Genomic DNA, 16,928 nt, shown 5'->3' with positions numbered 1-16,928 from the left:
CACACACAACACACACCACACACACACACCACACACACACACACACACACACACAGTTCTAACTGACACACACACCCACACACACACACACACACAGTTCTAACCTCTCACACACAACACACACACCCACACACACACACACACACACACACACACCACACACACACACACACACACACACACACACAGTTCTAACCTCTGACACACACACACACACACAGACACAAACACACACACAGTTCTAACCTCTGACACACACACACACACAGACACAAACACACACACAGTTCTAACCTCTGACACACACACACACACAGACACAAACACACACACAGTTCTAACCTCTGACACACACACACACACACACACACACACACCACACACACACACACACACACACACCACACACACACACACAGTTCTAACCTGACACACACACACACACACACACACACACACAGTTCTAACCTGACACCCACACACCCACACACACACACACACACAGTTCTAACCTGACACACACACACACACACACACACACACACACACAGTTCTAACCTGACACACACACACACACACACACACACACACACACACACACACACACACACACACACACACACACAGTTCTAACCTGACACACACACACACACACACACACACACACACACACACACACACACACACACACACACACACACACACAGTTCTAACCTGACACACACACACACACACACACACACACACACACACACACACACACACACACACACACACACACAGTTCTAACCTGACACACACACACACACACACACACACACACACACACACACACACACACACACACACACACACACACACACACACACACACACAGTTCTAACCTGACACACACACACACACACACACACACACACACACACACACACACACACACACACACACACACACACACACACACACAGTTCTAACCTGACACACACACACACACACACACACACACACACACACACACACACACACACACACACACACACACAGTTCTAACCTGACACACACACACACACACACACACACACACACACACACACACACACACACACACACACACACACACACAGTTCTAACCTGACACACACACACACACACACACACACACACACACACACACACACACACACACACACACACACGGTCATGTTCCGGTGAGAAGCGTCTTGTTTCAGTGAGAGCCTATTTCTTTTATTATTCCGAAAAAAAGGCTTTTTTATTTTAACATCTATTAGGTATTAATGTTCGTGGGGCTCATGGGATGTGATGCAAAAGAATCATGTGACACCTGGGGCTCTCGGTGCAAAGACTTTACCCTCCCTCCATTACATTAAAGAGGGGGTTATTTTTTAATTGAAAGAGAATTAAAGACTAATAAAGAATTAAAGACCTCCCATAATTGTGTAAAAGATATGAGTATTTTTTTAATCATTCTTTAATTAAGGAATTAAAAAAAACATAAAAGGACATGCTTTAATTTAAGAATTAACAATATTAAAGGGGTATTAAAATATTAGACACTGTTAGATATTCAGGTTTAATTATGTCATAATTAGTTAATTCTTTAATTAATACATTAAAAAACCACCCCATAATTACATTAAAAAAGATATGGGTATTTTATAATCGTTCTTTAATTCAAGAATTAAAAAATATAAAAGGATATTAAAATATTAGACGCAGGTGGGAGGGGGCAGGGACTTGAGGCGGGGCCTTGGGCGGGGCTTGGAGGCGGAGCTTGGGGCGGAGCTTGGAGGCGGGGCTTGGGGGTGGGGTCACCTTTGACCTTTAGGTCGGAAATCAAGGGGCCCAAGCCTTTGATCTGACATAAGGTGGGTTAGTTTTCTCTCTGCCATATTTGACCATAAAGAATGCTTTAATTCTTGTTCAATTAAGGCAGACAACCTTTGTGCTTGTAATTTATACTTTTTGTACCCACTCATTTGCAGTGAAATGTGTACTTAAGGAAAACACAGTGGAGATCTCAGATGGAGGTTTGCAATATGATTACTCCGTCCTTCAGCTCCATTTCCATTGGGGCAACATTTTAAACAATTCTATGGGCTCAGAACTTACAGTGGATTCAAAAAGATTTCCAATGGAGGTAGTTTGAGCCATTAAAAGCAGTGTTTTCTTGTAGATGTAGTTATTGCCACTGTGTACTCAATGTTTTTTTTTTTTTGTTTTGTTTATTTGTTATGCACAGATGCACATTGTCAGCAAGAGGAAGGATTTATCACTGACACAGGCATTAGTGGAGCCAGACGGCCTGGCAGTGCTTGGATTCCTTATTGACGTCAAGGTTAGCACGTTAGATTACAATCAAATCAACGTCTTGTATCAAATTTTCCGTAACAGAAGAAGGAAGGGGAATTTGAAAATTCTGTTGTTTTTACAGGAAAACAACAGAATAAATATGGTTGCCAGAATAAATGGGTCAAAAATGCACCAAAAAATATTTAACTACTTTTTGAAAATATACTGTAAGATTTTCAATATAAAGGAAGCATGCTACTGTTTAATTTTTTTTTTAACATAGTGTGAATTAATCTGAAAATGTAATCAAGGGCAGAATCCATTTTATCTTAATGATATGTAGCCTACTTAATTCTAGAGGTATGATTTTTTTTTTCAGAACTCTTCATATAAACATACTTTGTGCACATACATAAAAAATATGTTAAAATATGATATACAATTCATTACACACTGAAAAGTGAAACATCAGTGCACTTCATTCAAAGTACTTATTGACATTGGTCTAATGGAAAATTTTGGTTCACACTTTAAATCTGCTGGAATCACTTTACCAAATCATAAATATACACTGTGAAAAACTAAAAAAAATTAGCTGCAACAAATTACATCAATTTTTTTAAGTTGATCCAAAGTATAATTTTTTTTCAGTACAGTTTCAGAGGAACTCCTATTTTGTGACAGCACAGTGATGGAAACAATAAGGAGGCTGACTCCAGAATGAAATACCCCAGGTTCAAGACTACCCGAGTCCTGGGAAGTCTCGAACCTGATACAACTTGAGGAAAAACAGATCAATTTGTGGATCCCATACTACAGTAATTCTCTTGTGGTGGCTTGGAGCATATGGGATTCAGTGGCCAATAAGTAACCACTGCATTCAAATTCTACAGCAAGAATTTGTATAAAAACATGATAATGTTAATTTTGTTGAAAAATCCTGTTTGATTTACTGGTTGAAAACATAAATTTTTGTAAATTACAACAGCTTTAAACTCTAAAATGTACTAGTTGTTTTGTACTGGTATTTATGTATTTTTAATGTTTTTGTTGTTGTTTTTTTACAGATTTATTCTGGCAACCGCAGCTACAGGTTTTTAACCATAAAAACAGAATTTATTTATTTATTACAGTGTGATATATCAGATTATAAATAGCAGTGATTGGACCAACACATTTAACATCAAACATGACTTTTGTTGCTACACAGCAATTCAAACCACTACAAAATGTGAAACTGTGTTCGGGAAGATAGAGAGTGAACAAAAACCTTACGCAAACAGGTGCATAACTGATCGCAACATTCCAGATCTGAGACAAATGGCAGGAGAGTGACGCAGGTGCAGTTTTACCTCTGCTTGCTGAAAGACATTTTGGTGTCTGGAGGGTGTGAATGGATCTATTTGTAAAAGACAAATGAATGGTTCATACTGTATGTGATACACAGTATGACGTATGTAATGAAGGTCCAAATAAGAATTGTGTGAATTATGTTTTATAACATTTGTGTCAAATTAGCCTAATCTAAGGGGGAAATGCACAAATGCACAGTTTGAGCAATAGCTGCATCTTGTTTTATTTATTTATTACATATTTTCCATGGAGAACCCCCCTCCCCAGTTTTATTTTATTACATCCACCAAGTATGTAATACAAACATTAGCATTTATTTATTTGTCTGTCTGGCTTTTAGCAGGATTACGTCTAAACTACTGCACGGATTTTGACAACATTTTCACAACAGATACATATTAGGTCATGGAAGACTCCATTCAATTTTGGAGGTGATCTGGTTCCAGATTCAGATTCTGGATCAAGTTTCACTTTATATACACTCTAAGAAATGAAACACAGGGGTTTTAAATGTAATTAAGACTATTATTTTAAATATACTTGCAATTGTTCATTTTAGGGATTTAAGTAATAATGTTTCATTTGATTTAATTAATTTCAACTACAATATTGTTTTGCACTTAATTGACAATGTTATGTGAAAAAACTTACTTTAACTTTATCAATTAAATTCAATGTTTTATTTCTTAGAGTGTATAGGCTTTGAATGATTACTTTTAGCATGATTACGACTAAACTACTGCATGGATTTTAATGAAATTTTCAACACAAATCCATATCAGAGCATGGAAGACTCCACTGAATTTTGGAGGTGATCCTGATCCGGATCCAGATTCTGGATCAAGATTTCCCTTTATATAGGCTTTGAAGGATGACGTCAAAACTACTTCACAGATTCTCACCAAATTTGCACCACAGATGGATAGTAGGGCATGGAAGACTCCTTTAAATTTTGGAGGTGATCTGGATCTGGATCCAGATTCTGGATCAAGTTTCACTTTACTGTTAGCATGATTACATCTAAACTACTGCATGGATTTTGATGAAATTTTCAACACAATTACATATCAGAGCACGGAAGACTCCACACTGAATTTGGAGGTGATCCAGATCTGGATCTGGATTCTGGATCGAGATTTCACTTTGTATAGGCTTTGAAGGATGACGTCAAAACTACTTCACAGATTCTCACCAAATTTACACAGACAGATATTATGGCATGGAAGACTCCACTGAATTTTGGAGGTGATCCGGATTGGCAGACGTCAGAAATGTCTGATTGCTCTTGTTTTTTGATATCTGCAAATGGTTCTAACAGTGTGAAATATTTTTTTATATTTTCCAGACCTCTACAAAAAGTGAACACACGAATAGTTCCCATGATGAAGAGGTAAATGGTGAAGCTTGATTAAACTGTAGCCTAAATGTATGTATATAACTAGTCCAGTAAAATGAAGTACAATACAAACATCATGTTGCTCCATTATTCCATGTTCTTGTTTCAGCAGACGCAGACCACAGCTGAGTGGCACCCTTGGAAAAATCTGACCAACTACCTGCCACACATTAGTGACACCGGTAAACACACATTAGTATTCACAGCCCAACCCAAACAAAGGACACCAGTAAGATGTAACCCTCTATCCTTGCTTTTGTCCAGGCTGTAAAGTGAAAGCTGTAGGAGGACTCTCTCTCAATGACTTGCTCGGTGACGTGAATCTTGCTGTGTACTACCACTACAAAGGTTCCTTAACCACCCCATCATGTAATGAAGCAGTGGTTTGGTCTGTGTTTAAAGATTCTATCAAGATTGACCAAAGCCTGGTATGTGCACCTTCTTATCTCATTATTGTTTATATGTTGTGTGGGCCGCCAGAAGAGGATGTACTGCTGGCCCACCACCAAAGGGCGCCCTGCCTGAAGTGCGGGCTTCAGGCACGAGAGGGCGCTGCCACCACGGACACAGCCGGGAGTGACAGCTGTCACTCATTCATTCCTGACAGCTGTCACACATTCTTCATCATCGCACTCCATAAAGACCAGACGTCATCTCCACCTCATCGCCGAGATATCATACTTCTTTGGAGGTAATATCCTCAGCCTTTGTAAATCTGTTTATTGTGAGTGTTTGCAGGAGAACCGGTCGTTTTTGAGGAGGCTGTGCAAGACGGCGCTCCTTTTCAGCTGAGACCGCTGCAACGCGCTGAGTGTGAGGTGGAGGTGGCATTCCCACCATTGTTGTTACTGGGTGTACACACACCCACACTTGACTGTCTTTGTTCTTCGCCAGCAGTACCAGATCCGACAGTCGGGGACGGTGATCACCTGGGAATTCGGGACTTGGCGGCTCCAGTATTCACCAGGTTCTGGGGCGGCGGAAATCGTGTGGTTCCGGCTCTTCTTAGGACAGACGTCTTCTATCCTCGAGCCTGCCCACACGTCACCTTTGTGTATTGACTGTTGTGATTTTCTGAGATTGTCTGTATGTTCGTTGTGCACATTCACAACATTAAATTGTTATATTTTGGCTCATCTATTGACCGTTCATTTGCGCCCCCTGTTGTGGGTCCGTGTCACTACACTTTCCCAACAGGATATCTCGGCCAGCGTCATGGACTCCGAGGGGCGTCACCCGGCTGTTGAACGACCAATGGGAGAGCAGGGAGCGCAGGCGTCTGCAGGAGACGTGATTGGTGAGCTGCAGCACATTCTCACCGCCTTTACGGCTCGGTTGGATCAAATGACTGAGCAAAGCATCCTCCTGAACCGCAGGGTGGAGGCTCTCTCCGCACAGATGGCGGCGAGCGCTCAGGGCGCTGCTGCAGCTCGTCCTCCTGTCGACCCTGTGCAGGATATAAACGTTCCAGTGGTGGTTCAATAACCCCTCCCACCATCCCCTGAAGCATACATAAGCCCTCCTGAGCCGTACGGAGGTTGTGTGGAGACGTGCGTGGATTTTCTTATGCAGTGTTCGCTCGTCTTCGCACAACGTCCCGTCATGTACGCGTCAGATGCTAGTAAAATAGTTTATGTGATTGCTCTGCTTCGGGGTAAAGCACGCGCCTGGGCTACGGCGCTCTGGGAACAGAACTCACGGTTGTTATCAGCATACACTGGGTTTGTGGGGGAGTTCAGAACAGTGTTTGATCACCCTAACAGAGGAGAGACCGCTTCAACCGTGCTGCTGTCAATGAGACAGGGACGCGAGAGCGCAGCCGCTTATGCAGTCAACTTCCGCATCGCGGCTGCGAGGTCCGGCTGGAATAACGTTGCGCTCCGCGCCGCCTTCATAAACGGACTGTCGTTGGTTCTGAAGGAGCAGCTGGTAGCTAAGGAGGAACCGCGGGATTTAGATGGGCTTATCGATCTCGTTATACGGTTAAACAATCGGTTGGAGGAATGCCGTCGGGAGCGAGGCGAAGGACGTGACCGGATACGCGCCGCCCCTCTCCCTTCCGGGTTCGAAAAGGGGCCGCCCTCCCCACGCTCCACAGCCGCAGCGCTTTGTGGGGCAACAGCTCCCCCTGCTGACGTTGTTAGGGAAACGCACAGGGCCAAAATGGGGAGGCTGATCCGTGGAGAGTATTTTCTCTGCAGCTCAAAGGAGCACACACAGAAAAACTGCCCCTGCCCCGGCTGATCCGGAACTCCACCTCCCCGATGGGGGCAGGTTTCTTTTTTGTGGGCAAGAAAGATGGCGGACTTCATCCATGTATTGATTACAGGAGGCTGAATGAGATTACGGTTCGCAACCGATACCCGTTGCCATTGTTAGATTCCGTGTTCACCCCCCTGCATGGAGCCAAAATCTTTACTAAGCTGGATCTTAGAAATGCGTATCACCTGGTTCGGATCCGGAAGGGAGACGAATGGAAGACGGCATTTAACACCCCATTAGGTCACTTTGAGTACCTGGTCATGCCGTTCGGCCTCACCAACGCCCCCGCGACGTTCCAAGCCTTGGTTAACGACGTCTTGCGGGACTTCCTGCACCGATTCGTCTTCGTATATCTGGACGATATTCTCATCTTTTCTCCGGATCCTGAGACCCATGTCCAGCATGTACGTCAGGTCCTGCAGCGGTTGTTAGAGAACCGAATGTTTGTGAAGGGCGAGAAGTGCGAGTTTCACCGCACGTCTTTGTCCTTCCTGGGGTTTATCATCTCCTCTAACTCCGTCGCCCCTGATCCGGCCAAGGTTGCGGCGGTGAGAGATTGGCCCCAACCAATAAGCCGTAGGAAGCTGCAACAGTTCCTCGGCTTCGCTAATTTCTATAGGAGGTTCATTAAGGGCTACAGTCAGGTAGTTAGCCCCCTGACAGCCCTGACCTCTCCAAAAGTCCCCTTCACCTGGTCGGATCGGTGCGAAGCCGCGTTCAAGGAGTTGAAACGACGGTTCTCTACTGCGCCAGTTTTGGTGCAGCCCGACCCTAGCCGCCAGTTCATGGTTGAAGTGGACGCCTCTGACTCAGGGATAGGAGCCGTGCTGTCCCAGAGCGGAGAGACCGATAAGGTTCTTCACCCGTGTGCCTACTTTTCACGCAGGTTGACCCCGGCTGAACGGAACTATGACGTCGGCAATCGAGAACTCCTTGCGGTGAAAGAGGCTCTTGAGGAGTGGAGACACCTGTTGGAGGGAGCGTCTGTGCCATTCACGGTTTTCACTGACCATCGGAACCTGGAGTATATCAGGACCGCCAAGCGGCTGAACCCCAGGCAAGCCCGCTGGTCACTGTTCTTCGGGCGCTTTGACTTCTGGATCACCTATCGCCCCGGGACCAAGAACCAGAGGTTGGATGCCTTGTCCCGGGTACACGAAGAGGAGGTCAAAACTGCACTGTCGGATCCACCGGAGCCCATCCTGCCTGAGTCCACTATCGTGGCCACCCTCACCTGGGACGTGGAGAAGTTCGTCCGGGAGGCCCTGGCACGGAGCCCGGACCCAGGTACAGGTCCAAAGAACCGTTTATTCGTCCCACCAGAGGCCAGAGCTGCAGTCTTGGACTTCTGTCATGGTTCCAAGCTCTCCTGTCATCCAGGGGTGCGAAGGACCGTGGCAGTTGTCCGGCAGCGCTTCTGGTGGGCCGACGTCCGGGAGTATATCCAGGCCTGCACCACCTGTGCCAGGGGCAAGGCTGACCACAGGAAGGCCCAAGGACTACTCCAACCGCTTCCTGTACCTCATCGCCCCTGGTCCCACATCGGCCTGGATTTCGTCACGGGCCTCCCGCCGTCCCAGGGCAACACCACCATCTTCACGATAGTGGACCGATTCTCCAAAGCGGCCCACTTCGTGGCCCTCCCGAAGCTCCCAACAGCCCAGGAGACAGCAGACCTCCTGGTCCACCATGTTGTCCGTCTGCATGGGATACCTACCGACATCGTCTCAGATCGTGGTCCCCAGTTCTCCTCACATGTCTGGAGGAGCTTCTGAAGGGAACTGGGGGCCACCGTGAGCCTCTCGTCCGGGTACCATCCACAGACGAACGGACAGGCAGAGCGGGCCAACCAGGAACTGGAACAGACCCTCCGCTGCGTCACATCCGCGCACCCGACGGCCTGGAGTAACCATCTGGCCTGGATCGAGTATGCGCATAACAGTCAGGTGTCTTCTGCCACCGGCCTCTCCCCATTTGAGGTGTGTTTGGGGTATCAGCCCCCGTTGTTCCCCGTGGTGGAGGGAGAGGTCGGTGTGCCCTCGGTCCAGGCCCACCTGCGGAAGTGCCGTCGGGTGTGGCACTCCGCCCGTTCTGCCTTGTTGAAGGCCCGGACGAGAGCGAAGACCCATGCAGACCGCCGGCGATCCCCGGTCCCTGCTTACCAGCCCGGGCAGGAGGTGTGGCTGTCCACAAAGGACATCCCCCTCCAAGTGGACTCCCCCAAGTTGAAGGACCGGTACATTGGACCTTTCAAGATCCTCAAAATCCTCAGTCCTGCCGCAGTGAAGCTCCGACTCCCAGCTTCACTGCAGATCCACCCGGTTTTTCATGTGTCCAGACTCAAGCCTCACCACACCTCACCCCTCTGTGTTCCCGGTCCGGCGCCGCCTCCTGCCCGGATCATTGACGGGGAGCCGGCTTGGACGGTGCGCCGGCTCCTGGACGTCCATCGAATGGGCCGGGGGTTCCAGTATTTGGTGGACTGGGAAGGGTATGGACCCGAAGAACGCTCCTGGGTGAAGAGGAGCTTCGTCCTGGACCCGGCCCTCCTGGCCGATTTCTACCGCAGACACCCGGACAAGCCTGGTCGGGCGCCAGGAGGCGCCCGTTGAGGGGGGGGGTCCTGTTGTGTGGGCCGCCAGAAGAGGATGTACTGCTGGCCCACCACCAAAGGGCGCCCTGCCTGAAGTGCGGGCTTCAGGCACGAGAGGGCACTGCCACCACGGACACAGCCGGGAGTGACAGCTGTCACTCATTAATTCCTGACAGCTGTCACACATTCTTCATCATCGCACTCCATAAAGACCAGACGTCATCTCCACCTCATCGCCGAGATATCATACTTCTTTGGAGGTAATATCCTCAGCCTTTGTAAATCTGTTTATTGTGAGTGTTTGCAGGAGAACCGGTCGTTTTTGAGGAGGCTGTGCAAGACGGCGCTCCTTTTCAGCTGAGACCGCTGCAACGCGCTGAGTGTGAGGTGGAGGTGGCATTCCCACCGTTGTTGTTACTGGGTGTACACACACCCACACTTGACTGTCTTTGTTCTTCGCCAGCAGTACCAGATCCGACAGTCGGGGACGGTGATCACCTGGGAATTCGGGACTTGGCGGCTCCAGTATTCACCAGGTTCTGGGGCGGCAGAAATCGTGTGGTTCCGGCTCTTCTTAGGACAGACGTCTTCTATCCTCGAGCCTGCCCACACGTCACCTTTGTGTATTGACTGTTATGATATTCTGAGATTGTCTGTATGTTCGTTGTGCACATTCACAACATTAAATTGTTATATTTTGGCTCATCTATTGACCATTAATTTGCGCCCCCTGTTGTGGGTCCGTGTCACTACACTTTCCCAACATTATATGCAAATTTCCATACATTTATTTATTTGGAAGCACAATAAGTGAGTTGGGAAATGTGAATACAGGACTACAAGTGGTATCATTTCCGTAACAATTTCAAAAATCTAACTTTCTCTTGAAATGTAATTAAAGCAACATGTCTTGTTAATCGTAAGTTGAATACAAGCGTTCTTCCAGTTTAGCTGCATAATGGAACATGAATGCAGCGATCTTGGGAGGACATTGCACAGACATGCAGTACTTTCACATTTTTCTGATGAGGTAATAGGTCAGCATCTCTGTACACAATGTACACCCGTGAACAAAAACCAGTGACACAGCGTGCGGGAGCACCAGAGTTTGATATCAACATGTGCAGTCAGAGTGTCGAGAGAAATGTTTTTGGTTGTGAACACAAACTAAACCAGTAAAAATACAGATTCTCAGCTTTGATTGGGACTTTTAACCTGTTCTGTACATACTCACTAAATTTTATAATAGTACAGCAAGAATTTTTGCTTCATTCTGGTCTTGTGCTCACTGGGATAACAAGCTGGGCTACCAATAGGTAGACCTGGGTTTGATTTCCAGTTATACTACCTACCTACTACTATCTATTGGACAAGAAACATCATCACCATTGTTCCAGTTCACTCAGCTACAAACGCCCTTGGGTGGGGAAGTGACCTACATTGGACAGTTACTCGGGCCAGGGGGATTGGTAAACTCTCATCTGCTAAGTTCACACTACAGAATCTGGCAATAAATACCAATACCACTAGGCCGCAGGGTTTTTGTTCTTCTGGTCTTGTGCAACTTTTACGTCAGGTAATTAGGTGATAAATCTGACTGATTCATAAAATCCAATGTTCACTTTCATGGATATACATCTTGGAAGGTCATGGTCTATAACTGTAACAATCCAGTATGTGAAGATGATGGCTGCCCATGAATGTGATCTAGTGTGTGGTTTACTAAATTAACACACCGGTCAAGCAGTTGCTGGATGTGACACATTGGGACTATACCATGCAATGTGTGCAAAAACAACCATAACCCACCCATAGTACAAGTTTAGCATGACCAGTGGTAGTGTTACGTCATGTACAACTAAATTATTGGCTGCACCAAAATGCTCGACATTACCACGTTGTGTCAAAATAAGAGATTTTTGAACATCTTAAAAATTCAGAAAGAAAAGGAAACAATGGGTTATGTCATTTTCCAAAGCATTGACAAGGTTTCAAACCATGAACTTTGGGATGCACATCCATCAAAGTGAAAAGGGGTCTTAACTCTTTGGCCAACTGTTTGGCCATAAAAGCCCTTGTCTACAGGGTAAACATGGTGATAAACATTTGTTTTTTTTTAACTGTGACATTTGCAGTATTTAGAAACCTTGTGGAGTTTCTGAATTCAGTGTCATACTGTATCTGACGAGCAATCACGGATGAACATGTGACTGAGCCCATCAAAAAAAGGCTTGAACCCTTCACGCATCAATGAAAAAAATTCTAGTTGATAACATTTGATGACGGTGGCATGTTTTCATTAAGTAAGATACATATCAAGCTCAAAAAATCCCAGACATTTTAATCTCACTCGCTTTTGGAACACTTCCAATAAGTGCAGCTGACTTTTCAAAAAATATGTGGCTCAAGGCCAGAGCTTCTAGGAAAGAAAAACAACCCATGTATCTTTTTCTCCACCAGATAGAGATGTTTCCAATGTACGCCGGATATCAAGATGTGTATCGGCCCATGCAGTCCCTTCATACAAGGAATGTCTACATTTCGGCAGCATCCAGCCCCTCTGAATCAGTGACGATGCTTATGTTGCTGGCATGTTTGTATGGCCTTACAGTTGAATAGACACCCGTGCCCGCAGCCCATGTTGATCCTAAATATGACCAATATTGATGAAACAACACTTCCAACACAATCATTATACACAAAAAGTGTAACCATCCTAGAGTGACAGAAATAGCGAGGTAGGGGTGAATGAAAGAATACACTGTGCTCCAATCATATTGGAAAGTATAACATCATTTGTGTGATCATAAGGATTTGTTCCTTAAAAGTACACTTTGGATTATCTATGTCCAAAACGTTTTGAGATATGGGCTAAAACAGCTAAAACGAGGACAAACGCCAATTTCAGTAGTTCTGACTGGTTTGAATGCTTGGTCACCAAAGCAATAATTGAACAAGTCCAATGTCTATTGGATCCTATGACATACACCATATATAATATGATAACTAAGCATAATAGATGGTGCAAACCATCCCTTTTTAAAATCCCATGAGGATAACCAATCATTTGTTAAGCTTTTTGGGTTTTCTTTTTAACCAGAACTGGAGCAACTTTAATTTTTGAGCCCGTACAAACTGATATCAGCCGTAGCACAGTGAATCAGTCTAGAAAGTGATTTACTAAGCCCCAGTATCAAGTGGATGACAAATATTACTTGTTGAAGCTTATACATGTATTTTTCCATGAATTATTTCTATAATCTGTGTGTATAAACAACTGTTTTCACATTTGAACAGAAATTATGACAGTTGTATTATAATAGTTTCTAAAGGACTTATATCACTATATAAGACACTCACACATTACATAGCTGGTTTGCTGGATTATAGTTTGTATGTGCATCAGTATATATTTAATAATTTTGAAGAAATCTTTATAATCATGTGGTTTTTTTTTTTTTCATTATATTCTAAGTTGATTCACTGTGCCCCGCTGTGAATTACTGTCTGGGGCACAGTGAATCAAAAATTTTAAAATTGATTTTAAACACCTGTTAATTACACTTGGGGAGACATAAATAACACAACCTTATAAACAATAACTTGCTGTATTAAATCCACAATAGAATGACCTAAACCTATGCATAATGTGTTTATGCTGCCACAAAACAACATTTCTGATCCACTGTGCCCCAGCAACCCCTATAGAAAATGGAAAGATGGATGTCTACATATGGCCCTGCGATAGACTGGTGTCCTGTCCAGGGTATACTCTGCCTCCTGCCCTATGATTGCTGGAATAGGCTCCAGACCCAGACCACCCCCACTGATTAGTACCATTGCATTTTCAGCTTGCTGGACTGGACTGGGTTGCTTGACGCGACGTCCTCGCGTCAAGCAACCCAGTCCAGTCAAAGATTCAAGCTTCTCTACTCTTGATGCCATCTGTATATTAAAAGCCAAGTAGACTCTGAGTACATGTATGCATATGTATATGTGTGTGTGTGTGTGTGTGTGTGTGTAACTTCAATCACAGACAAACTGGGGAGAGTTAACATTCCCCATTTGGTATGCTTATGTATTTTGGGTCAAGGATGAACGCCGCAAAAACGGAAGGTTGATAGAACTAATATTTTTTGGATAAATTAGGGACATTAGGTAATAACAGTGAACAATCACGATTAATCAGTCCCTGGTAACCACACAAGTGCTGAACAAATGAAATATCTCAACCTTGCCAGTTGTAAAACTTGACATTAAAGCCTTTTTATCTAAGGGCAGAGTTAACAGTTCACACAAGTGAATGGAGTATGATCAAACCTGCTGGAAGGGGAAAGCAGAAAACATGACATCCTGATTTTGCAAGATCTCAGGCGCAAATGTAAGAGTTTTCCAAGCAAATAGGACTGCTTGAGATAGGACATTTAATTTTTTATGCCTTTTGTGGTATTGTTGCATGATGGTCGACAAAATCACTGTCACAACCCATGATTTGTTCAAAACAGAATAGAATGGAGGACATTAGAAATACGTAACATACCTAAGGCTTTCTATCTATATCAGGATATCCTAGATTTAAAATAATATGGCAATCCTAACACAAAACTGAATATGTCTGAATTTGATATTTGTTTTATTAAGATATTTTATATAGCTGAATAATGTTAATGGTACTATTTGTTGTTAGGATGGTTTATCTATGGTTGATCGGTCACCATTGCTATTGACCCTGCTGGTTTTAAAACAGCTGTGATTAAATATTTATTTTAAAACAGCCTTAATCTTGAATGGATGGAAAATTGTATGCCTGTTTCTAATTTATGGCTAATTTTCAAAATTGTGTTACTTGTATAAACTGTGTATATATACTGGATGCCTGTGTGATGTCATCCATTGGTTTTCTATATCAACCTGGAACAGCCGAAATGACCCCTTTTTCTGGGCTTTGCCATGTTGAGAGCCCTACCCGCACTGATTCATGATGAACTCATTAATACATACAGGGGCGGAGCATGGGTGGCTCTGTGTGTGTGACGGAAAACGCCTGAACACCCCCCCCACTCCACAGTCCGAAAAAGGTTACGCCCGAACGGAGTATGGGGTTTCAGTGGAAACCATTTTAAGCAATTTATGTCAATTAAGTGTCACCAATTGTCTTTAAGACTGCTTTGCAGTGAAACATTTTAAAATGTGCTTTATGCACTGACCATATATACAGGTATTGCATAACCAGAGGTAAAGAATGGTGTATTTTAAATTCTATTAAACACATTTCTTTTTCTATACATTTCCTTTATTTCTACAAGGAAGTTTGCATATTTCCATTCCTCTTTTCAATAATTTCCAAACTTACCACACATTCCTTCTTTCAGTATTTAATTTCATCTAACAAATGCATTTTATAAGCTTTTTATTGGACACTGCTAAAACTCGAAAATACAGTCAGTTTAATGTGATCTTGGTGTAATCCTAAAAAATACATTTGTTTTCAAAACCATCCAGGAGCAATCATTATGCTTATATGAAATGTACTGTGATTTTCCGTGATGCCACAACAATATATTGAGCTTTAAGATGGTCCCCCCCATACTCCGCCCGGGTGTTATTTTTTGCAGCTGAGCAGAACCAGAACTCTGCAGTCGTGGAACTCCAGTGAATGATGCTGGCAGCCACTCTACAAAATAAAAAAACATCTGAAAGTGGACAAACAAGGTGGAACAACGGGTTGGAATCTCACCAGACGTGACAGGAGCTCCGTTCACATTACCACTTGACGTGATGTGATTCTGAACATCTATTGTGTGCCTGCAAGACTGTGTGTCATCCAATAAGTAGATTACATTGCCATCAGCTGGAAACTAACCCTGATTACATGTACACAGACAAAATAAAAACCAGAACAACAACATTAATAATAATCATAATATTAATCATCATCATCATCATAGCAGTAGCAATAACAACAATATTCATAATATTTACAATTATAATTATAAAATGAGGTATATCTCCATAATTCATTAGCTCATCTCATGGACAATAATCACATGTCACGTCCATCCCAGTCTCATGTTTTTCGTTCATCCTCCCATCATGAAATGAATCAAATTTTCGTGACGGAGTTTATTTTTTAACTCACTATTACTAACCCTACTCCTGCCCCCAACCCTAACCATAACCATCACGACCCCCCCCCCCCCCCCCCCCCCGCTGCACTTTGAATTACGTGCACCCATCACGGAATGAATTAGAATAAATTTGTGCTCCCATGATGAAAATTTTGCACTTTTCGTGATAATATAACGAACCAATAGATTAATGTATATTTCGTGCTGCTGAATCACAGCATCCCATGAGACCGGGTTGCGTCATAGTCATGGGAATGGCAAATATCACATTCTCACATACAGTAGTGTTCAGAATAATAGTAGTGCTATGTGACTAAAAAAATTAATCCAGGTTTTGAGTATATTTCTTATTATTACTCCGTCACTCAAATCCAGGTTTTGAGTATATTTCTTATTGTTACATGGGAAACAAGGTACCAGTAGATTCAGTAGATTCTCACAAATCCAACAAGACCAAGCATTCACGATATGCACACTTAAGTCTATGAAAATGGGCTATTAGTAAAAAAAAAGAAAAGAGTTGACACTACAATCTCAAAACTATTATGTTCAAACTGCTTTTTAGCAATCCTGTGAATCACTAAACTAGTATTTAGTTGTATAACCACAGTTTTTCATGATTTCTTCACATCTGCGAAGCATTAATTTTGTTGGTTTGGAACCAAGATTTTGCTCGTTTACTAGTGTGCTTGGGGTCATTGTCTTGTTGAAACACCCATTTCAAGGACATGCCCTCTTCAGCATAAGGCAACATGACCTCTTCAAGTATTTTGACATATCCAAACTGATCCATGATACCTGGTATGTGATATATAGGCCCAACACCATAGTAGGAGAAACATGCCCATATCACGATGCTTGCATCACTATGCTTCACTGTCTTCATTGT

General features: G+C 43.7%; 1 protein-coding gene across 1 annotated transcript in view; it reads left to right on the top strand.

The window, feature by feature from the left end:
- LOC117530597 overlaps window positions 1-16,928 on the top strand; it is a 93,338-nt gene that overhangs the window by 56,307 nt on the left and 20,103 nt on the right. Inside the window, exons 4-9 of the mRNA XM_034193485.1 lie at window positions 1,952-2,155; window positions 2,258-2,353; window positions 5,006-5,050; window positions 5,166-5,238; window positions 5,321-5,484; window positions 12,372-12,527. Of these exons, the coding sequence (XP_034049376.1) occupies window positions 1,952-2,155; window positions 2,258-2,353; window positions 5,006-5,050; window positions 5,166-5,238; window positions 5,321-5,484; window positions 12,372-12,527 (738 nt within the window). The remainder of the gene's footprint in view (window positions 1-1,951; window positions 2,156-2,257; window positions 2,354-5,005; window positions 5,051-5,165; window positions 5,239-5,320; window positions 5,485-12,371; window positions 12,528-16,928) is intronic.

This window comes from Thalassophryne amazonica, chromosome 18, assembly GCF_902500255.1.
Source record: "Thalassophryne amazonica chromosome 18, fThaAma1.1, whole genome shotgun sequence".
Classification (NCBI taxonomy): domain Eukaryota; kingdom Metazoa; phylum Chordata; class Actinopteri; order Batrachoidiformes; family Batrachoididae; genus Thalassophryne; species Thalassophryne amazonica.
The sequence above is the reverse complement of the archived record's forward strand: the minus strand, read 5'-3'. Positions and strand labels throughout refer to the sequence as shown.